A 25,474-nucleotide genomic window follows, 5' to 3' on the forward strand; every position below is an offset into this window, starting at 1 on the left:
GTAGCAGAAAGTTAAAAACTGAAAAAGAGACAGTTGAAACTGAAAACCATTGACACTGAAAAAAAACAGTTACACTGAAAAAAGACAGACATGAAGAAATAATCTGAAGATTGAAATTGAAAAACACATTGTAAAATATCAAAATAAAATAAGATAATAAGATTGTAGATTGTAATTTTTTAATGTCCATGTTTTAGTTTTCAGTGGAACTTTTTTCAGTGCCAATACAACTTTTTCCAATACAAGTGTTTCAATACCAATGTTTCCTTTTTCAGTTCAGGTTTTGTTTTCAATACCAAATTTTATTTTTGCTACCAAAATGTAACTGTCACTGTTCTGGCTCCATACACTATAGGTATCCTATAGATGAAGTGTGAAATAAATCACATCAATCAAACTGCATGATATCCATCATCAGCAGAAACATGACACCATGTGCACCAGATTTGGTTTGTAATGAAAAGCAGTAGGAAATATATCACCAGAACCTGCTGCTCAGCCCACTTTGCAACTATTCCATAATGTCAAAGTGGGCTGACATTCTCAAAATATTCTCAACCAAGACAGCATAGTGACAGCCTGTAATCCCAATGTGTGTGTGTGTATGTGTGTGTGTGTGCGCGCGCGCGAAACAATAAATACAAGTATTATTAATTTTCTTATTCTAGTTCAATTTTGCATAGTATGCTTAAATATAAGCAGCACTTGGCAACTCTACTTGATTTAATAAACAATGAATATCCAAAATCCACCCAGTACAAACAAATTGGCATAAAAAAAATCCCAAACAAACGAAATAATTGTCGAAGAGGATATCCGGTTGTACCGGAAGACCGGCTTGTCTCTAGAACAGAGGAATGGCCGTTCTCTTTCTTTCACTACGTTAGCAACAACCTTGGCGTTTAGTAAGTAATGTGTTAGAAGGGCGGAATAATTCAACTGAGACCAGTCGCTGCACTCATTTTTGCTGTAAAATAGTATGAACTTAAATGCATCGTTTTAGTTCATCTGTAACCTACATGAAGTCTGAGTTTTGTTGTTAGCTACCTGCCAGTCGGCTAGCGCGTTAGCTACAAAGCTGAGAGACCGAGACACCTGTCGTCCCGAAAGTATAACCTGCAGCCTGCTGATGGGAAACAAGTAGGACCTCAGACCAGAACAGAACTGTCTTTGTGGCTCTGTAGACGTTAATTGCCCGGGTTATCCCGCGCCTAAATGCCCGAGCAAGGCCCCAGGATGAATGGGTTTTCTCTCGGCGAACTGTGCTGGCTGTTCTGTTGTCCGCCCTGTCCCAGTCGCATCGCGGCCAAGCTAGCTTTTCTCCCACCGGAACCCACGTACTCGGTGCACACCGATGCTAACGGGGTAACTAGCTTGCATTTAACGGAACGGGCGGACTGGCAGTACTCCCAGCGAGAGCTCGATGCGGTGGAGATGTTCAGCACCAGAAGCAGCCGGGGTAACCGGGTCGGCTGCATGTTTGTTCGCTGCGCCCCGAATAGTCGGTACACGCTGCTGTTTTCACACGGTAACGCCGTGGATCTGGGGCAGATGTGTAGTTTTTACATCGGCCTCGGCTCCAGGATCAACTGCAACGTGTTCTCCTATGATTACTCCGGCTACGGAGTCAGCACCGGCAAGCCGTCTGAGAAGAACCTGTATGCGGACATCGAGGCGGCCTGGCAGGTCCTGAGGAACAAGTGAGTATGAACCAGGACAGTGTTGTGGATCAGCAGACAGGTGTTAAGCATGTAAGCTCAGCCTAAAATATGCTTGGAAATGTTCCTCCTTTCATACAATCATAATATACAGTTGCACAGGAAGCTGTCACATACTGGTGGCCTAATCCAAAATAGTTTGAAGCTGAATAAATAACTCGGATTTAGAAAGCGCTGTGTCAGATAGAAATAGTTTCTGTGGAATAGTACTGTCAAATATTATGTAACGTTATACTCCTTTGCTGTGAGTATTTTCCGCTATCTCACAAGGCCGCAGCATTAACAACTGATTATCGATTAATCATTAATAATTTATGACGTACGGTGGTGAGTTTTTTCCATTATAAAACCATTGAAACCACTGACGTGACGTGTGTTTGACGCATACTCAGAGTACATTAGGAGTTCAAAGAACAGGTCAAATAAACACAAAGTTTACCTGAATGATAAATAATATAAAATTATGATTTCATTTAAAAATTACAGAGTGCTCACTCCCATCTGTCACTGTCTATTCAACAATTCAATCAATTAACATTTAATCAAAATTTCTGCAGCCTTGAACAGTAAATAACCTGCAACGTTATTAAATCAATGTAGAACAGGTAACCCTCATCTCCCTGATTTTATATGAAATAATACTCTTACCTGATCTACATGAAGGAGTGAGTGCTGGTCCAGCTGCTATAGAGGTCCTATTTTATCAATCCAGGAAAGCTTTTAGACCTATTGCCAGCACTAAAATGCATTTATACTCAAAGCAGGGGGAGTGTAACTTATACAGTTCATCACGTTTGTGTTGATTGATCTATACTTTCTCTGTACACTTGTCTCCTCTGCTTCATCTCTTTTCACTTAATAACTGACACTTTTCATGTCATCAAAGGCTGGTTTTTGAGTCTGAAAGTCAAAAGGCTTGTCACATTTCAACTTGTTGCTATTAAGATAGCTAAAGAACTCCTCCTCTGCAGGGCCAGGGTGGACTATTATTTCTCTCAGGGCCTCTTTGGTACCTTCAACCATTGGTGGGACTGTGGAGAAGTCCAGATCTTCTCTTTGAAAATGTTTTGAGAGATAGACTTCATCATGTGACCGAGGGCCACACAGTTGAAGTGTCAGAGTCCTGAGTGTTGGAGGCAGCCATGTGGTCTAGGACATCTCTCAGGGCTTTCACTGATCTACACACCACTGAATTCCTCTCTCTACAAACTGCTGCAAGTTCCCCCCCCCCCCCCCATCTAAATTCTTCTCTGTCAGCAATTTCTTCACATCCTCAAAAATGGTGCTCTTCCATCTATGATTTCAGAGTTCCTGAACAGTTTAGTTTTAGTCTTGTTGTCATCTATGTGCCTGACATGTGTAATGAGTTGCTTACTGTTACTTATGGGTGTGGACTCATCCAGTACTAAGGAAAACACAAGACTTCTTAGCACAGCCTTGTCAACATCATCCACAAGTGTACTTGCAATAGCTTGGTGCATTTCTGACAGACCTTTCAGCTTTTTAAAAGAAGGACACTCCATGTCTTTCATGAATTTAACCAGATGACCAAATGTTGAGTTGGCCAGTTTGTTTTCAGCTATGAGGTAGGCGGTTTTGAGAAGCCCCTCAGTTTCCTCCTCACACTGCAGCTGCATTAGCCATCACGTTCTTCATGGGTTCTCTTCAAGGCTGCTGTATGAGAAACGCCATCTGAGCGCTGACTTAAAGTTGACGTTTTGTAACAACACAAAAGGTGCAGCACCGTACGTTTTACAAATTGAGCAGCTCATTTCACCGTTAAGTTTGAGCCAGTTAGCCTGAAACTTGTGTTTGGATCGCCGCTTCACCTTAATAACGTTAGCGTCACCTGTCTGAGAATCTTGAGGATTATTAACATTGTTAACATTGACATCACTGGTGCTGGCCTCGTAGAGAGCGGGACAGAGAGCACGCCAAGTCTGTTGTCCAATGTGGAAGTCAGTCCATCTGACTGATCAACTCATTTGTCTTATTTTATTTCATCTAATCTCATTTTATCTCATTTCTCATCTCATTTGATCTCCTCAAATCCATTCTCCCGCATCTCATCTATCATCATATTTGATGTCAGCATTTTTTTATCCCATTTGCTCCACTTTTACCTCATCTCATCTGAAACTACCTCATCATTTCTCAACTCATTTTTTTCTTTTTTGCTTATTTTTACCACAATTCATCTCCTGTTTTTCATCTCACCTTTAATTTCTCTTCAACTCTCCTGTCTCATCTCATCCCAGCTTCTCTTCTCTCCTCTTATGGCAGCTCATCTTCGTTCCTCTTCTCCTTTCATTTTATATCATCTCCCCTCATCTTACCTCATACCTCATCTGATTTAACCTCATGTGCATCTTATCTTAATATTTTTTATTTTATCTCATTTGCTCTGCTCTTATTTCCTCTCATCTATCACATATTATCCCCTCTCTCTTATCTAGCCTTTGTCTTTTTCTCCTCTGTTATCACCTCTTCTATTTCACTTCTCTAATCTAACCACATCTTCTCTCTCTCTTTTATTGCTCTCATCTGCACTCAGTTCATCGATATAATCTACCCTCATCCGCTTTCACCTCATTTGATCTTATTTCTCATTTTATCTCACGTCATGTGACCTCATCTCATCTTAGAACAGTGTGTGATGTGTGCTTAGGGAGTGTGTGGTTGAGCAAACAGCATAAAAGTGAGGGTGGATGTGAGTGCAGCAGAGGAAAAGGTTAGCAGTAAATGTAGAGTACAGACTACAGCGTGTCAGTTCCTTAAGATCAAGAAAAGACTCGTCTGTTGATTGGTTTATGTCAGGAGTGCTGATCTCTGTGGTTGCATTGCTTTCTGCCATTTCTGGTATTGTAACGTTGGAGGTTAACATCAGCACATTGAACGTGAGATTGTGTTTTATCAGATGTGACAAAAGCCTTTCATTTTCATCTGAAGGGAGGCCAAGACCAGAACGGCCAGATTCACTAATGTTAGCCAACACATTTATAAACATTTTTAAAAAAATACACATTTGAAAAATAATTTCAGCATTTGATTAGAATTTTTTTCTTTTTTACTTTTCAAATTATACTCAACTCCTGAAAAAACAGCCCCAGTGAGCAGTAAATCCAAATTCCAGGCAGTTCTTTAACAATATGAACAGTACAAAGCCGCCATAAAACTATCACATAATCCCCTTTACACTCATTCATTTCCTCTTTTTAGTTACTCTTCTATTAGACAGTATTCATTCCTGTATTCATTCATGTATGCTTGCACCGACACACACACACACACACACACACACACACACACACACACACACACACAATAATTATCAGAGCTAATTATAAATTATGAAAATGAATAGAATTATGAATATGAATGAATAAATATGGGGCAGATCAATAACCAAACAAGGTAGTCTCATAAAAGAGTTCACCTAGAATATTAATATCTGAGGGATATCAATATTCACAGGTGAACACAGAAAGGTTTGAATTCAAGCTCTGACTCCTTCAATCAGCCTTTTTTTCACAATATGTTAAACATAATAATGACAAAAGAACTTCTCTTTAAGATATAACAGTATTTATTAAACTTAGCAAGATTAGCAAAGTTAACAAATGCTCTGATCAATAAACCACTGTTCACAATTGAATAGTTATAAAATTTAGCAGCACTGTCTCCAGAAATGTTGGCAAACTGCGACTAAATGGAGGCAGTCTGGAGCCTTAGAGCGAGGAACCACAGCTGTATCCTCTGCAGACGTTTTTTCCCGGACAGCAACACCCCTTTGATCCAATGTCTTTCTTGAACGGTCAGCTGATCTGACGGAACAATAAACAGTCGGGCTGCTGTTGTAATACAGCACATCATTCTTTGTAAGCTACTCATGTCTTCTTTTCCGTTTCAAGTACGTCTCAGCTCCTTCAGGAAATATGATGACGCACAGTTGTGCGTCTCCTATAAAATCATCCTGAACCTGAGAAGGAAGTCAGACTTTGACAAATGAAATAAGCATTATTTTATTTAGACATATTCTGCAGGCTACAGCTGTCTATTTGTCTCATTCTGTGACAGCCAGACGCTGCTATAGATAATCATATATTCAAAAAACTGGAGCAGTTATCAGGTGTTTTCCTTCCAGCTATCACTATGTAACAGTTTAAAGTGTTCATTAATTGTACATGAATTTTAAGTTTAAACTTAAAAGCCCAGTGATGTCCAAATACACATCTCTGTCTGTCTGTTAGCTACTAGAGCCAAAGGTGCAGTACAGTCTTCTATGATGGCTGTGGCTAGCTAGTCGCCCAAAGTCACATGTGATTGGATGAACTGTTGTAAACACCCCTGAGGATGAGTCATCAAACATTTGAAAGCATTTTACAGGAAAAGAAAAGATTTTTAATGTAAAAATACTCTGATAGTGATTTTTTTTTTATATATTTGGCATATAACAAGAGATAAATGAACCATTAACAAACTGGGAAAATATATTTTTCAACTCATGGGGCCTTTTAGTAATTTCTACATATTGATATCTGATTTCTTCATATTTGACAGTTGAGGTGCTGTGCGTCATGAGTAGTTGTCATCTTGTCAAACTGACGCTGGAGTGAACGGGGACGTCCACTTTGATGAATTACTTTCTCTTATTGGCATCTTTCTCTCGCGTCCTCACTGGGAAGAGCCGGGATCCAGGGACGGGATACAAGTGAGGGAAGCGAGCGAAGACACGTCAGCCAAATGAAAAGCACCCAAGCTGTAGTCACAGCTGGTGTACAGCACTGATGAGGTGCTTTTCATTCAGCTAATGTGCTTCCTCGCTTCCCTCACTTGCGTGTCCTCCGTGTTTGTGCCACCGCTGAAATTTCACATTGTACACAATAATCACAACAAACGCAAACCACACTTCCCCCGCTTTGAGCAGCTGACTGGAGCTTGTGGTGAGAGAGTTGGAGTTTTGCCTCTCTGTCTCTCTCTCTCTCTCTCCTCTGCTGTCTGTCACACACACACACACACACACCTATAAACTGACTTTTAAGTCATTTTTTATTTGAGTTGACTACGACTGCTCACTGCCATAAGTGCAATAAACTCTATCAGTACGGGAGACGGTACAAGCTCTCAACGAACATTCAGTGAAGTATCTTAAAATTAGTTGAACTGTTTGGGCTGTGGTGTAGCTATGGCTCGGGGTCGTTGGGCTGGGCAGTGATGGCACAAGTGTGATGGTAGGTCGAAACGACGAAGTTCCACAACAGTTGCGCCAGAATGACTGTCGTGTCCCTACCTCGTAAACATTCACTGTTTGTCTTATATTATCAGGGTGACCTTATATTCAGTCCAATACAGTACTAGCACTATGCTGTACCACATTAAGGACAAGCAACCGACTGCCATGTCTGAGGACGGCTCATAGTTGCAGTCAAACATCACGTCACTGCTAGTCTGCTGGTCTGAGGCCATCACCCAGTCAGTGTGCCAAATGATTGAGACCGATATGCTGCCAAGCAGTGTAGTAAAGGGCGAGGGATTGAAAGAGCTAGCTCTGTTCCTCTACCCTGAGTGTGTTATACCATTGAGAGCTACTGTGACTGAAAGCATTGAAAAACAACTTGATGAAGAAGGATGAGCTAAAAGTCAAGCTAGCCAGGGCAGACAGGCTAGCTCTGACCACCGACTGCTGGACAGCTTTCACAAACAAAAAGTTACATCACAATCAATCTTCAAAATGAACTGGTTTGTTAATGGCTGTTGGTCTATCAAAAGCACAGTGAACCGAAACTCACATCCTTATTTTCTTGGTAAGCTATGTCAGGGCAAGTGACAAACATATTCATAAATGATCAACTAACAGTACTAGTCATTTTCTTATCAATGGATCCCTCACTTTTTTGTCTGTTTGACTGCTGCATGTGTGCAAATGATGTACTGTTCTCTGTATGTGTGCATATGCAAATAATGTACAATAAATTCATTGTGCAAACAGCAGTTATTTGCATCTGACGCATCTACGTCGCCGAAGTGGTACTCAAAAAAATTGATCCAGGGTTGGCAGGTCTGATATTATAATACAAGCCAAAGGCTGCTTATTACTCCATATAAAATATACATGCCTCTGATTAATGTTCCATCTGACACATAGTCTAAATGCCACTGAAAGGAAACCAAGAGCGTCTCTTCACCTCCTAGCAATAAAAATAAAACCTCTCATTGTTCCCTGACCGAGAGTGACCTGCCCAAGCATAAAACAGTGTTAATCATTAGGCTCTCCTTACGGGTGCTAAGCACCTGAGGAGGAGGTTTATGTTTATTCAATATCTTTTTAATTACATTTTGTGGAAAATCATTAAGAATTTGCCCTTAAACATTAATTTGACTTCATAGTTGTATTACTCAGCCTTCAGGGCTCAGCTGAATCGGAGCAGCAAGAAAGACTTTGAAGATAAATATTTGTTTGCGAAGATCAGTTGGCTTGACTGTTTGATAATCGTTAAATGAGTTTATTACACTTGTTCTTCCTCTTTGAAATGACAGTCCTTCCACCAGGCTTTGAAGATAGACTCCCTGATGTTGTTGTACTGGCCAATGATGTCTTCACTCACACAGACTGTTTCAGAACATCAATGTGAGCTGGAAAGAAATTTGGGGATTTAGATTGCAATAACAAATTAGGGAGTGTGTTCTAAAAGAAATAAGTATCACCATTTTCATTAACCACGTTCCAATAAGCCAATTTAAATGAGCATCGTTTTTTAGCCTCGCAGAAACCTCATCACATCGCTGTGAATGTGGGCTTTGTTGTTGGTTTTTGAAAGCAGCCCGGACTGAGCTCCCTCTGGTTTTATTGAGATGTAAAAATGGAACCATGGAAATCTTTTTGCCTTTTGAGCTTCAGGCTTCATTCTGCCCATGCTTGTCATTGCACGGTGTCTGATGTGGCGAGGGTTGGAAGAACAGGCAGCATGACCCTGAATTGATTGACTTGAGAAGAAAGTGTCGGGGAAGAGGACAAAACCAAGTTACGGTGATAAAGTACCCACGCTGCAGCGTATTTCACTATTTTTCCCATATATTATGTGCTTCATTGAATGAGAATGTGCATTAAACACCTTACTTTGGAACTATGGTGCCAAAGTAGAGTATGGTGGGGCAGTGCCATTACTGAGTTCTTTAAAGATGCCTTGTTGAGTTTTCCTGTAAACAAACAAAAGTTAATTTTACATAGAGCGCCAATTACCAAAATTAATTGTGTGTATCTGTGAGGTCTAAGACACATGCTGAATACATTTCCTTGCTCATAAAATATTTGCAAAGCCTATTTTTTTTTTTTAACATCCTTTTATTTTAAATCCTTCATTCACAAACACATTCCTTTGTTGGCAAGCCGCTGCATTTCCTGGAGCATTACAGCCAGCTGAAGGTCAGTGTAATAGTGTGAAGCCATTGGCAGCTCGTCCTTGAGCATGTGGCGCAAGAAAAACAAGATGGGGACCCACTTGTAAAAAAAAAAAACTGCTCCAAAGCACAATCGGAATTGCAAAGAGTGAGGCCAGCTGGATCAAATGTGCAGCTCCACACATTTACAACACGTAACTGTGAGAGGAATTACAATATTTAAGTCCATGAAAACTACACAGTGTGTATCTTGTCATTTTATCCTTACAGCTTGGAAACTTGCAGGCACGAACCATTTTACTTATCTACTAAGTTATTACTTCTTTAGCATGAACAGACACTGAGTTATCTATCTACAGCCTCAGACATAAATGATGTAGTTCCCTATGCAGTTAGCCATAATGCTGCTGAAAAATGCAATTCTTACAGAAATCTCCAAATGTCAAAAGATTTTGATACCAAATCACAGCATGAATTTTTCTATGGTGTTTAAGGACTTATATCTGTTTTTAATGTGGTATTTTGGAGGGATTTTTGATCATTTTTATCAATTCTTGAGTCTTCAAAAATGGTTCAGTTTTGCATCAAATCTGTGTAATAAATGGTATCAACTCAAAAACTGCTGCAACAACTTATGAGACATAACTGAGCATGGGAATGGCCATCATATACTACCATTATAATGTTCCAAGCCTTTATACACTCTAAACTCTGAAAATTTGAATAGGTGCCCAACCAAAACACAATGTTCATTACAGATTTATTACCAGAAAAGTGCTGAACTGCATTTCAAATTGATCTTCAGGCTCCCAGCTTTCAGATGATGTAAACCATTTCTATGTGGCATATACTGTTGACCTGCCATCTCTTCCTAAACATCCCCTGTTCCCCCCAAAAATGGGTCTATGGTAGGGGGGCGGGAGTGGAAGAGGTTAAATCCAGTATTGCTATACAGCATCCTTACTCACTGATCATCCTTTTGTTTTTTAAAATGATGCAGGTTTCCACTGTACTAGTCCCACATGTACAAAACCAAAAAAAATAAACCAAAGCACTTCTTTGAAGGTTATTTTCCTTTTACATAGTTTAAACATATAAAGTGAACATTATACATTAAGATCAGCTGTGCAACAATGACAAAATAACCACTTGCAAGGATGCTACTGTGCAGTATTTACATTATATAAATGTAAGTACCTTTGTTGAGCTTTGTTTGGAGAAAAGATGAGTAATGACAGTGTTACAGTAACAAAAGAACAGCACAACTTGCACCTTGCTTTTTGTTGAGTAGGAGAGGTTTCTAGTAGGCTGTTTTATAGCAATGTTGAAGTGTGTAGCTGTGCAACAATAACAGAAAATAGTTTTTGAGAGAAAATAAAATCATTTAAAGTACCCTGGCTGGGATATCTCTGGTGGAAAAAAAAAAGTTATTTGTGCATGAACAACAGAATAACAGCACAGGGCTGTCGGCTATGTGCACATTTTTGAACAAATGTCTGAGGCTGTATCTGATTTGAAGAAGAAGCTAAATGAGAAAAGCGCTGTCACACAGTATTCTGTCACAAGTTGTCTTCCTGCTGAGAAACCTATCTACCTATCTCTGGCTTGGCACATGTTCCCACCCACACAAAGAGTCTCTCTGAGGGGGTTACTTGCTGCAGGGATTGATGTATTTTCCTGTCAAATTACTCAATCTTGGGAAGTTGTTTGAATGCATTTTCCAGCCTTGATGTGGGGTCTGTGTCAGGAGACCAGTAAGTTGACGGCAGAAGAAGGCTGCTGCCACTTTGTTCCTGAAGATGCCTCTTAGAGTTTTGTTCTTCTCAGACACCGCCTCAGCCTTGCACGGTGGCTCAGATGCCCCAAGACAATCCTGAGGTTCACCCTCTTCATTAGCATCTCTCTGCTAGCAGGGAGACACTGGCTCTGTCATTGTCATGCCATGTGTAGAGGGTCAGTATACTCCTTCGGATGTGCCTGTCAGATGGTGGAAAAAGTTGTAACTTTCATACAGAATCAAATACCCTTAAACTTTGTGTGTTCGGCAGCAGATACAGAGTGGGGCACAAAGGTTTGTTTGCTACTACAAAAATCTTGATTCATCTTACTCGTACATAATTTTGCTCATAAAAAATTATGTAATTACATAATTATGTTCATACGTTTCCATCAATTATTTACCTTGTTGACAACTTAAACACTGTCATCAGTGGTAAATTTAGCAGAATCCAAATAATTCTAGCTCTTGGAGAGCTTCCCAAAGAGTGTCTTTGGTGTGATGTTGTTTGCATTCTCCTTCTATTCCCCTTTGTGAGCAATGATGAGCTGTTGGAAGTGTTTTGTTAATGACTGTATTTTCATACAGGGTGGTTTGAAATCAATTTGCACTGTGCTTCACATCTCAAAATATGGATTTTGTTTTCAACCTTCATAATATTGCCGCTGGCAATCCACCTGAATGCCTCAGGCATCAGTCAGGGCATGCCCACCAGCTAGGACTATTTACTAATTGTAGTCAAAACTGATTTGTAATGCTGGTTGCCACTTTTCTACTAAATCCTTTTTCATACAGTTTTCCCCATAAGGCTTTAATGAAGTAGCACAATCCAACCTAAACAACACAGCTCTGATTTTTATCAGTGCCGTTCAGGAAACAAGTGACATAATGTCTGCTGAATTCATTCTCATCTGAAAGGACTCTGTAATGTGTTTCCTGTGTCCTTCCAGAGAGACTGGCCTGCCAAAAATAATAATCGAGACATTTGAGCTCCGGTCCCGCTGAACCACACCTGATGCTTTTTATATCATTATCAATAAATGATAGTTTACTGAGATGAAAGACCTGCCAGACCATTTAAAGATGTTGAGCTCTTGTTTGTCTCCTTTTTTGAAACATGATTGGTTTTGTGAGATTTTAATCCCTCCATCTTTATTTCTTTAGAAGCAGCATTCCATTCACAGTCTCAAGTGCTTGGAGAAATGTTTTCATTAAACATAGTGTTTCTGTTTTCTTCATTCCAAATGATGCCACTCCTTAAACTGGGAGTTTTAAGAGTTAGTCACCCTCCACTCAAAAATATATTTTTCTTCTTGTTCCTTGAGTTTGACACTATAGAAGGCTGAAAGTGGAAAGTTTCTCTGTGCTCATTGAAAATCCAATTTTAAGGGTTGAGCCTACAAGTATGATTCGTGACATCACAACTACTTTTGAAACCAATCTTCATCCAGTATTCAACTTGCACAAGTGTGATGTGGAAACCTCCAGTGCACATACACTGAGAATGGACTTTGGTGAAGTTAGACACATCTTGTGTCCAGCAGTTAAACTTAAATGAAACAATATTTGAATATTCTTAGACTCAGACTCTCAGACTTAGAAACATTTCACAATACCCAGTATTTTTTAATGTCTTAATATATGTCTTGAGGGATCTTTAAGCATTAAAAGAGGTGGATTTCCTTATAGCCTCTTATTTGAAGTTGTAGCCCTTTACACATATGTTCATTGGGCCTCTCTCATTCAACTAGGGCTGTCGTGGTGAAGTAATTTTTCCTGCGGTGATTCAGGGTGGCTCAACAGGGCAGTATGCCATCTCTGTGGTATTAGCACCTTTTTTGTGAAAATCAAGGTATGTTAGTCTGATTCATGGACCCCCCCCCCCCCCCCCCCACCCCACCCCGACTAATCGATTAGTTGATGATAATGTATGCTTTCAGTCGACCAAGATTTTCGTTGGTTGACTACAGCCCTAGTCTGTTGACCCTGAACCAAAGATGCCTTATTACAGCCTGTTCCAGTGCTAGAGATATGACAGCATATCATTAATTGCGAATTGATTCCTGAAAAAAATACTGCCCATCCTTACTCAGACACTCAAAAGATGGCCAGTGACACTATGTGGGGAGTTGAAAAAGGTTCATGCAAATAAACACACGTGGAAACGTCAACCTTAAGACAAACAGTCAGGTTCATTTTGATGCCTTCATGAAATGAAAACACCAGTGAGCAAAATATGGGGATTTAAGGGGGTCTCTCAGCCCTTAATTATTATTAACACATAGGAACTTCACTTCACTTCACTTCACTTCACACCAATCTTCTGTAGCCAACTGGGTAACAAAAAATAAATGTTTAACATATTTACTCTGTATTTTATTTAATATATATTAATAATAAATTTAAATATAATTTAATATAAAATCCTGTAGATGAGTAATTTTTTTTTTTTTAAATAATTTCGGCTTCAATTCCCCTGTCAGAACTTTTTTCTTTCTTTTTGTTGACTATTTGACAGTTGATACTGTGTACACACATCAAAAAAAGCTCCTTGTTCTCCTTTTCCTTTAACTTGTTCCTAACATTGATTCTTTTCACCTCACAGTTGACATTCTTCTCCTTAAAACACACTGTTTTACCCGCAATGATTGTGACATAAGACATGATCAGAGTCGATACCGTGTACACTGGGATCTCGTTAGGATTTTATCGATACCGATAGGGCTGTAGTCTCCTGGTCTAGTTGGTTGATATGCTCTTGTCTGACCAATTCTCATTGGTTGAATAATCACTGTTACTGTCCTAAGGAGAAAAGTGCTACATCAATAGTCCTCCAGGATTCATCCATTCTTTCCTGAGAAATAAATATAGAGAATGGAGAAAGAGCATGTACAATTTCAGTTGACCAAGATTTTCTTTGGTTGACTGCAGCCTTATATAAGGATACTGATACTGCTTATTGATACCGATACTTATTGATACTCTTATTAGGCAGAGGACTACTGTAAAACAGTATGAAAAAACAGATGAGCTGAACATTACATTTGGCTCTGAATGAGCTTGAGTCATCACTGGAAACTTTTTAACTACCAACCCTCTGACTTTCTTTTGGAAAAAACGGCTGACACTTGGTTTTGGATAATGTTGTTTTAGTACAGTGTGGCCAATGGTAATAGATGAAGGAGCTAAATCACTTCAGCTGGATCTGTGGTCAAACAGGCTGTTCACTTCATCACTCTGTTTTTCTCTTTCTTCTGTTTTGAGGTCTCTTCATGGAAGCTCTCTTCCCATCAGCAGCCAGTGGTTCTGGCAGTCATTGTGTACAGTGTACAACTGTCTTTCTCAGAGAGCTATAAAGCAGCTGGGGAATTACTTGTCTAATTGACCCCACTGTATTGACCTTGAGGCTTTGGTACTGTGTTTGTCATCACATATTTATGAGGACATGATTATACCCAAAGCTGTCTGCCTGTCTTGTTTTACAGACTGTCTCCATCACCACACACTGGGAAATAATGGATTAAGTCATATGTAATTGTGTTACAATAATTTCATTAGAAACTAAACTGATTTATCCATTAAACAGTTGCAGTTATTGTAATTATAGGGGTATTGGTGAGCTTCTTAGGGATCATTTAATAACTTCATTTTTTTTTTCTTTTGTATCTTTTTTCTATCTTCTGGTCCTATTACAATGAAGTTGGTGAGGGTTTAAAAATAGATACCTATATACCTATATAATATGATTTTTACACAAAGACATTCACATATTATAAATGTATAAAAACACACTTTTATATAATATAATATATATGAGTTGAAAGTAAAGAAAGGCTTTGGCAGGAGAGGTAGGAAGATCAAAGCTTGTACAAAGACTGGATAGGTGGATACAATCATTTTTAATTCCAGTTGTTGCAAGTAAAGCAAGTAAAGATGATTAGTGTTGGACAATAAGCAATATGCAAATTCAAGAAAACACAAAGAAATATGGTCAGACTGTCTAGAATATGAATGAATGAGGTACCATCAGTGTAGCTGATGATTGATGACACTGAGAGGAGGAAGCTTATCTAATACCTTTCTTATGAACTATAAACAGTTTAAGATTTGAGGAATATGTACTTGCCCATGTGATATTATAGAGTAACTTAAGTGAGATGAGGGTAGATTAGACTATAATATATTGCAAGAAGGTGAAATCGATACAGTATACCCCATCCTTGGACCCTCCTGTGTATACACACCAATTACACAAAATATTAAAACCACTGAAAGGTGAAGTGAATTACATTGATTATCTCATTAAAATGGCACCTGTCTAGGGATGGGATATATTAGGCAGCAAATGAACAGTCAGTTCTTGAAGTTGATGTGTTAGAAGCAGGAAAAATGGGTAAGCGTAAGGATCTGAGTGACTAGGCTCTCCTAGTCTTGATTCTTAACTAATGACTCTGGATTCTGAGGTTTCACCCCCTATTGTTCTGAATCACATCTTCAGACTAAAAGCTTTCAACCGGCATGGCAGAAAGCAAGAAGACAAAGACAAAAGAAGAAGAAGAAGAAACCAGCAAGAAAAACCAGCCAAGGGTCTCAGATAAGAGACTTTTTTAAATTTACGGTCTGCTCGCCCAAAAGGTGCGTCCTGGCCAGTCCCAGCACAATCCCTTCTGTCAATGGACAGGCCAGTGCAACTTCTGAATGTGGTTATTCTTTTGATCAAAGTATTTACAACTCAACAATTGCATGATTCCTAATTTTGCATTTTTGATAGTTTCAGAGTGAAACAAGCAGAATGGTACTAAACATGATGTTAGTTTTATCAAGGATAATGGAATTCTGTTCTTGGTACATTTCTTGGCCTAAAGGCAGTGCAATAAAAGTCTAAAGCACATAACACACATATGAACGTGCGATATTAATTGTCCTTAGACAAGTCTACATTTTGGAGTGTGTGTGTGTGGATTGTCCTGGTATGTGTGTGAGTGTTGTCACTGGGGCACGTTATGTGCAGCAAGTTCTCCTTGTTGTTGGTGGTGATGACTTGCAAGCTGTCTGGTGAATGTTTTACACTCAAAATCGAAAGGTTATGACACAAGAGTTTACCGTTGTCATGACAACTTGCCACACTGTACTCACTGCCAGCCTGAACCAAGGTATAGAATTCATATAAGGTGTCATTAAGCATAACCACAGAGTAAAATCAGTGTTCTTTTGTTTTTGGTAGTATATTAACTGTCCATTTTCTTGCCTTTTTTGTATTCATCTCATTCTCTTTCTTTATCATTTGAAGCTCTTCAGGTGTCACTTCCTTGTGCTGTTCTTTGCTTGGTTTCCTTCTTTTCTTCTCCATTTCTTTTTCCTCTGCTGCGTCCCATTCTGCAGAACTTCATAACATGTAAGCTTTCACAGCAGTGCTCTTTTAATGTTACTATGGTTACAGGTTGGGTAGTGGATGAATTTAGAATGGTGATTAAACTTGACTTAAACTATGTGTGCAATATCCCGCTGCGTATGTGTTTTGAGCGTATTAATGGTATCTACATTGATTGATTAAGGCTCGCAGTCTGTCTGTGAGCTGCCTGTTTCACTACAGGCATATTCACTCGCTACAGTGGGTGGGGAAATAAAATCAATGAATCAATAAATACTAACACTGTTCTTCCCATGGAACCGACATGAAACTATTTTGGTTTAGTTCATTTCTGCTGTCAGTCAGCCTGGTGAAGGCGGGTTAACTGGCCACTGGTCAGACAACTGTTTCTGTGGTCAGAGATGCTGAACTCAGGTCGGAGTAAGTGTGGACTGAACAGTTACCGTATCGCTCACGTCTGGCTTCCTGTGTGGATTCCCAGTTGTGTTGGCGAAGGCTGGCAGCATGGGGATAAAACTTGGTGGACACAGGGGAACACCTACCTGGAATATTTGGTGGCCAAAGAGTAACTTTTTGTTCGGGCAATGGTTAATGTGGAACCCTGAGATAAATGGTCCACAACCAAAAATTGACTGCATTAATTAATATATGAATTAATTTGAAAGCATTGTACAGTCTCCTGTCAGTATGAGAATAACAAAATGAGCGGGAGGAGTAGTGCTCCAACAATACGATCTGGAACCGGTTCTCAATTCCCATCCCTGCTCACAACTAAGCAAACTAACAAGGGAGGATACTAAGAAATATACAGACACTAATAACAACTGTTTATACTATTATACAAGAGAGACTGCTGGAGAAATTGGTGCACTTGGTACGCTACAGTCTGTCCAGACTGCGTGGGTTATCAGAAAGCAGAAGCAGCACAGCTGCAGGCGGCGTACAGGGTAGGCTACATAAATATAAAACTGTATAGCAAAGGCCCTGTTCACCATGGAAACGTTTACAATGACTGAAAGCAGCATCCCTAATCTTTAAAGTAAATCTTTAAATGAAACACTCGTACATCAACGGGTGGGATTTAGTGATTTGGGGGTCCTTGCTTTACAAAATAAAGAAACAACATTTTGATTATGGGATGGTTTACATACATTGGATGGTTAAAATAGTTTTTCGGGATGGTTCCGGGATGGTGGTGAAAAAAGTTAGTCTGGAGCCCTACCTATCAGGCATGTTGGTAACTATCTCACTATCACCGTTATTCTTTGGTTCTGACTGTTTTGTTGCTCCTGCAAAGCTTTTTTTTTTCACTGTATCTTCCCCCTCTTGCTGTGCACAGTTGATCACATGGTGTAACACACACTTGCCATTTCCTGATACAGCTTATTGAAAAATTTGGAACATTTGGTTTGATACATGGCAGTAATTTCATACAATAAATCCGCAGTCTAAATAGAGAGCTGCTCAGAATTTAGGGGAACTGTGAGTGTGTCCTTGCTGTGCTAAGTAAATGTGTAATCACATCTTTTTCAGTCCTCTGTCCAGACTAAAACTGTCTTTTTCTTGCCCAAAACAGCCTCCAGAGTGTATAAATCTTAACACACTGGCTTGACATTTCAGTGTATAAGTTGAGAGGACAACTTTCTGTTGTTTCTAACTTTTTCACACCACTCATTTTTAATGTGGATAAAGCTGATGATACAGTACAGCTGCCATCACCAACCTGTATTTATGTTGATTTAGTGGGATGGTGTTGCAACCATAAAATAGTAGCAGTTTAACGGAACGTAGTTTATCTGTCGCCCCCAACGCTTCGGCACACATGTGAACCGCGGATTAACTGCAAAATTTAATGTCTCACTGGAAACAAAGTAAATAAACTGCTGTAAGTACAAGTCATGGACAGACAGTGTGTCGCTAACAAGGATTTTGAAGAGCAACGACCAAACTAGCATCTATTGGGTCCGAAGTGGCATCTGCAAGTATGTCTCCACTTAGAGTAAGTAGTCTGTTGCTAGTTTACACATATCTAACAGATTAACTTGTATCAGATTTTACATTTTGGGGGAAAAAAGAGCGCTGGTATCCCCATAAATAACATGTTAGAAATGATTATAATGGTGTCAGTATGATCATGATACTTGGAGTCTTAAACCGCCCCTTCACCAGAACAACTGATACTGACTGTCACCATTGCAAAACTACGGTTGTAATCACCAAGTCGTCTAATAAGCCTCTTGTCAAAACCGTGCTGTCAGACGCACCAAAGTCCAGTGTCTTGTGAGTCAGCTGGCAACCTGTGGGCGCTTCGTCCATCCATATGTGGGGGTCATAATCTGCTATCAGGACAACTGCTCAGTTCAGTCGCTGCTTATCGGAGGCAGGATTTGTACAAGCCAACAGATTAGTCACACCCTAGCTGTTATCTGAAGAGCTGTTATGATGGCATCACTTCATAGGGCACATACAACCCTCTTGTCCCAATCCTTTGTCATGGCTGTCTGTTACACAAGGGTCTAATCCTTGTGTGTGTGTGTGTGTGTGTGTGTGTGTGTGTGTGTGTGTGTGTGTGTGTGTGTGTGTGTGTGTGTGTGTGCATGCCTCCCCCTGCATTGAGATGGGAGGGTTTGCTTAAAGCTTCCTCCCCAGATTGAGACTTTTGGCAAGGTAACATTCCATCCCGGCTCTCTCCCTGACAGACTGTACACACAGGCCTGTTTCTGTCAGTGCTGTCTCTCATCCTGCAGTACTTCAGCAAAATAGCTGGGGAAAACCATGCCTCTGTGCACCACCCAGTGCACTCCTGACACCACACATACCCCCCCCCCCCCCCCGGCTGCTACAAGATTGTTCAAGTGCACTCTGAAGAAATCCTGTAAGGAAAGATGGATTGAGAGAAATCTAAACAACTGTTGGTGAATAAAATGTCAGATATGTTTAAAATAGACTAAAAAAAAATAGTGAGAAAAAAGTGTCCAAAGATGTTACACTTGTTTTTGACAAAGTAATCTTCATTCAAGGTTCACTTATTGAATTTTTCATCTCAAAGTCTTTATCAGTCAGTGGAGTTTGCTCAGGTTTTATGGAGTTTATTAGCCATCCACCAAAGGCTGTAAGCTGCAGTTGAAAGCTCCAGAAAAGCCAAGGAAGTGGATCTTGATTATAGATGATTCAAAGTCAAACTATTCTCTCTGAGAGTGCAGTTGTCATGTGTAAAGTTCTATACAACAGCTGATCCTGGATCCCATTTTCATGAACAGTCACGTCCACGTCAGCTCCAACCATCTCAGCAAATCTGATAACCACCTTCACTTTACCAGCAGTTGGGGAAACAACAGACGAGACTTTCTTGGGTCTTGAGAAGCTGCAGCATTTATTAATTGACACACTGTAGTCTCTACTGTACATTTACTGCCAGATCGACAACTCACTGATAACCTTTTTCTCTGTTCCACTGGCTTTCCCCTTCATTTTTCTGCCACTGGCTCTCTCACTTAACCACTCACTCGCTATGCACACACATTACGCACTACCCTTTTCCTTAAAAGGAGCTACGCTACCAAGAGTTGACTCACGTCGTCATGACGTTTGGCATTAAAAAAATATATTTTTTGGCCTGGCAGCACGCCAGTATGATTATAGGGGAAACTCTGAGACTTTATTGGTATGCCATTATGGATTCTGCTTAAAGGTCCAATTCTTTATCAGTTCCCTTATTGATTCCTCATCATTTTTCTGTGTGCAAAAAAAGTAGGCCTGCACAGGTTTTCAGCGTCAATGCAACTATTCTATTATCTCTGAACATGGTGTAGAAGTGGAGTACCATGCTGCAGATCACCCTCAGTATTACTGCACTGCAGCATGGTGAGTCAGTAGCCTATCAGCTAGCCCGCCAGCCCCAGACGGTAACAGCTGACGGTCCTCTGTCCGTTAGTTAGCTCCATTAGCTCTGTTAGCTCCAGCAACAGACTGACAGAACAGCAGCTCTTCCTATCGCCTGGCCTGGTCACAGTACTGGGTCAGCACCGGGTCTTGGAAGCGGTTCTCACTTCCCATCCCTATCACAGGTAGAAATCTTCCAAGAGATCTGATGTTGTGATACCCGTGATGTTTAATGTATCAAGTTGAATTTGATAGTGTAGGCTGTGTTCCTGAGAGGAAGAATCATCCTTTCTGTCTCAGACAGCTCATTGTGCTGATGTTTTTAGAGCATTGTCTTTCAACAGCTGCCGGTTATCAGGGAGTATCATCTCCACTTTGATGGCAGAATAGTCTCATCACTGCAGTGCAACACTCCTTTTATACTCCGCTCATCTCATATCTGCTTCTTCCCCTCATATCTTACTGTCTGATACCTGTCTTCAGTTTCTCATACCAGTCTATTCCTTCCTTCCCACATGTTACACTGCTTGCTAGTGTTAAATCTTAGCGTCAAAAATTCTTCATCATAAGTTCCCAGAATGCAAAGTGATGTCTTCACATGTCTTTTGTCTGATATTCAGTCTACTATCATGAAAGACTCAGAGAAAAGCTCATATTTACATCTGGCACCAGGAGTTCATGTGGATTTAGTAAAATGATTTTGATGAATGAAATTAATTTTCTGTTGATCAACTAATCAGTTAGTCAACTAATCGTCTGAGCTCTAGATCACATTAAGTTGCAAGGAGCATGTTAATCACAGAACACACATTTTTCACCTTAGCTGTTACAGAATTAATGTTAATTAAAGCTGCAAGATATTTTGATAACTTTTCATTGCAAAGGTCTGAAGTTGACATTAACCAAGTTTGAAGTTGCTCAGGTTAAATCTCCGGGTGGAGTTTGTTAATGTACAACGCCTGTAAATGTATGCAAAAAAAGAAAAACATTTTATTAGTTTGTTTGTCATGGATGATGCAATAAAACAGCAACATTGTAACAGGTTAAAATAACATGAAACAGATTTCTAGTTAAGGCCGTATTCACACCAAATCAGGTGAATATGATATAATATAATAAATGTCTTCCATTCATCTGAATGGGGGTAGTGCGTTTTGGCTGCCGCTGTTTTGTCCGCTGTGGCGCCGCACTGGACTACGGCCAGAGTCAACTTTTAGAGAAACGCAACCCGACGTCACTGCGGCTGAAGGCTGCGGTGGCCAATCACAGCCGGAGATCAGACTGGTCAGAGTCGTAAACTCTACCATGAGGGAGGACAAAGACGTTACAAGGAGGAGGGGAGGACATTTCTCTTTGTTTGATAATGTTTAAAGTAAAGATAGACTCTGCTGTCGGCTTCCCGACTCATTTTAAAAAAGACGAGAGAGAGAGAGAGAGAGAGAGAGAGAGGGCACAAGCGAAAGAGACAAACATAGACGTTTATTGGCTTAATGAATGAATGAATGAATGAATGATCTTCACTGACATTGTGATTTTTACAGCAGAGCCATCTCTAAGACACATTGCAAACACACTAAAACAGGCAGTGTTGTCAAAGTAAGAGGCCTGTGTCATGTGAGGAAAGTGTAGACTGTGACTCAGCCTCACACTCAGGATGATAGTGAAGATAAAAATGAAGATGACTAGAAGTGAAGTTGTAGATTCACATGATTTGAGTCAAGTGATTCACATGTTTTTTGGCCTAGGTTTATTGTATAAATAATTTGATTTCAAACCAATACATAGACTAGATAAAAACATGTTCCCCCATAAAATATCCTTGTTTATATTTGTTGAATAAGAGTGCCTTTATATTTGTAGTAAAACAATACATCAACCATCATGGTGACATGTCTTGATAAACCTTACAGTAAAGGTATCATTAAATCAATAATAAATAAGGTCTAATGATTCTTAATTACAAAAGTTCTGATCAGTCAGGAATTTATATATATATATATATATATATATATATATATATATATATAAAAAGAACATATTGTTATGTAAATGATGTATTATGTGATTATCATTACATGCTAAAATATTGTTTTTTTTTTGTTTGTTTGTTATCTTTGTAATTGTCTTCATAGCTGAAGACAATTATATATATATATATATATATATATATATATATATATATATATATATATATATATATATATATATATATATATATAGCTATTTACAGGCTGTGTGGGCTAAAACACACAAGAAGCTTAATTCTCATTTACAATAATTCACTATATGTTTACAGTCGGGCAGGAATGCTCATTAATATTCTAGCTGGCTACCTTTTCCTTCCAGCTGGCTGCTACATATCTTTGTGGAAAGCCCTGGTCCCAGTTCACAGATTGTGTTAATAGGTAGAAGCCAACAGTATAATATTAGTTTAACACTCAAAATCAACAAAATGTAATAAAACTGGTGAGACCAGCTAACCGCATCGACACACAAACGCTCTAAAAACACTGAACATACACCATCCTGTTATTCCTATGTGAGATCTTATTGAACGTGGTTTGTCTCTGTGTTGAACAGGTACGGTGTAACACCTGAGAACATCATCCTGTACGGTCAGAGCATCGGCACCGTGCCCACCATCGACCTGGCTGCTCGCTACGAATGTGCAGCTGTCATCCTACACTCCCCACTCATGTCAGGACTACGAGTGGCCTTCCCTGATACACGCAAGACCTACTGCTTTGATGCTTTCCCCAGGTGAGTCTCACACACACACACACACACACACACACACACCACAGCCATGGCTACCTGGGCAACTAGTAACCTTGTTATACAATGGAGTTGCCACTGTTGGCAGACATATGGAAACACTGTGTCCTTATGTGAGTGTGCAGTCTTTCTGACCAGGAAGGAGTATAGAGAGCTGTTGTTCAACTAGCTTTTCTAACTCAACACAATCTCTCACTCAGTATTTTGTTTTTATTGCCTTTTCTGATAAATGAGTGTGTTCCTTTGGTTCACTATCCATATTCTAAGATAAATGACTGAATGGATGCTATCTACTGCAGAGCTTGTTATTAGAAGTTAAACAACGATTGATCTGTTAGTGTATAAAATAAACTACAGCTCCTTGTAACTTGGTTTCTTCTAAATACAAGATATCTCTCTCTCCTGATGTCATCTTTCCAACATCCATCAGTGCGTTTACATGCACTTACATAACCGGATTACAGAGGTAATTAAGGCATGTGTTTACATAGTAGTGGTAACCCGCAGTGGATCAGGGTTTTTTGGTGTGTGTGTTTGTGTGTGTGTGTGTGTGTGTGTGTGTGTGTTTTGGGAGCAGTCTGACAGCGCAGTGAGAGACAGACAGAGTGAAGCTCTTCCTCATAAACAAATGCTCAGCAGTGGAAACTGATTTATTAGACTTTTACAGGCTACTTTGTTTTAGTTTCAGTTTTAGTCAGACTTTGGATGGAATTATTTTAAATATGAGCCATGGGCTATGGTCCAGGGTTTTAGTCATTTGCATTATCGCAAAAAATCGGTGGAATTTTGAACGAGACTAGTGCAGCGCTCGTTCAAAACGTGCCTGTTGGGAACGGGCGCTGATTTCTCAGTACCTAGAGACTATAATGCCTGTCCCTTAAATGCCTCTCATACAGACTATCAGTAGACGCTATAATTTACACATGTTCCCTAAACACCTCACATGCAGGCCACCGGTTAGACGCTGCAATTTGCCAATGCTCCTTAAACGCCTCCCACGCAGAATATCTGGAGAGTTTCATTTTGAGTGTAGCTGAAGTTGATGGGATGCATGCAGCTCAGAGAGGCTGTTCTCCACCGCTGGAGACATGACGTTAACACAGTGGAGCTATTCTCATACAGACAGGAGACTGTACGACGTACGAATTAATACATTCATTAATGAATGCAGTTAAGTTTTGGCTGTGGAGCATTTCTCTTTATCTATCATTTATCTCATGTTTCATTTATACCATGGTCTGATTCACTGCTGCAGGTACGGCTGGTAGAGGGAGGAGGGGCTGCCGTATCAGCCAGTAGGAGATTTTACAAGAATTTGACTAGTTTTGATATATGTGACTAGGGTTGCAATATATTTTGGCCTGGTGGGGGGTTATTGTTGGCCTGTACAATTATGGGGGGAAACACTGCCTATACATGACAAACTAAATCAGTCTGACTACATACAGACAGCTTTGGTTTTAGCTTGTTCATTACAGTTCCAGCTGTTAGCCTGACCAGCGTGCTGTGGTTGTGTAAAACATACCAGGAGACTGCAGACAAAGCATGGGATGGATCAGTTACTTTAATTTGTTTTTTACTCGGGAAGCTTTTATTGCACATACAGCAACGAGCATCGTCTGTTGTGTCGAATTGTTGCAGAAAAATGTATCAGAGCAAAAACTCTCTCTTAATAATAAAAAGGGAGTCAGAGGTCCAAACAGCAAAGTGTTCTTTTATTGCCGGCGAATAAAAGGAGAGCAAAATAGCACTTTTTACAAAGAACCAAATCGCTCCAAAGGTTTTTCTTTGGGGCATTGTTTTTATGTCCTTGGGTCGGCTTAGGTCACACCTTATCATCCACCCTCCCTAATTTTTGACCAATTATTATGTTACTTTTATCTCGTCACTCGTTGTTGGTCAAAACTCTTCAGACCATGTTTTGAGCTGTTTGTGGATATGTCCTGGCATACATAATTCTTCCTGATTATATCCAATTCTTATATATAAGTATTGGGAATCATTTTACACCATTATTGCCAAGTTGTCTTCTGGCCTTTTATTTTTTTATAAGTTATTCTAGTCATTTTACACCCTTATTTCTTGATCTCTTCCAGAGGGTATTTTTTTTTAAAAGGTGAAGACTTTAATGCAGACCCAAGCAAAGTGACATGTAATACAAACACACTCAAATTTCTCCAGTATATGATTATGATTCTTCTATCGTGCCTCTATACGTACAGTGTGATTAAATATGGTTCACGAGGTTATAACTACACCAATACAAATTGTATCACACTAGCCCTTATTGCTTATAAACTTATAAAATCAATCTGCGTAGCTTAATATTGTCTTTAAGCACACCAATGACATTTAATGAAAATACACCACACGTCATCAACTGGAGTAACATGTTATCTTCACCTGGTTCACTGTGTCCACCGCTGTCTGTCTCTCCCCTCTGCTCCGTGTGTGTGCAGAGAGCAGAAGACAAGAGAAGCTAGCGTGACCATAACGTGGTAGAGACTCTCAGCATAATACGGCTAAAGACACTGTGGAAAAACATTGTTGTCA

General features: G+C 39.7%; 1 protein-coding gene across 1 annotated transcript in view; it reads left to right on the plus strand.

Annotated features, from left to right (window-relative positions):
* The first annotated feature begins 814 nt into the window (after positions 1–814).
* abhd17c (abhydrolase domain containing 17C, depalmitoylase) overlaps positions 815–25,474 on the plus strand; it is a 35,742-nt gene continuing 11,082 nt past the window's right edge. Inside the window, exons 1-2 of the mRNA XM_042415964.1 lie at positions 815–1,700; positions 22,727–22,906. Coding sequence (XP_042271898.1) covers positions 1,216–1,700; positions 22,727–22,906 — 665 coding nt within the window. The 5' untranslated portion in view covers positions 815–1,215. The remainder of the gene's footprint in view (positions 1,701–22,726; positions 22,907–25,474) is intronic.

The sequence above is a fragment of the Thunnus maccoyii genome, chromosome 1 (assembly GCF_910596095.1).
Source record: "Thunnus maccoyii chromosome 1, fThuMac1.1, whole genome shotgun sequence".
In the NCBI taxonomy this organism is placed as follows: domain Eukaryota; kingdom Metazoa; phylum Chordata; class Actinopteri; order Scombriformes; family Scombridae; genus Thunnus; species Thunnus maccoyii.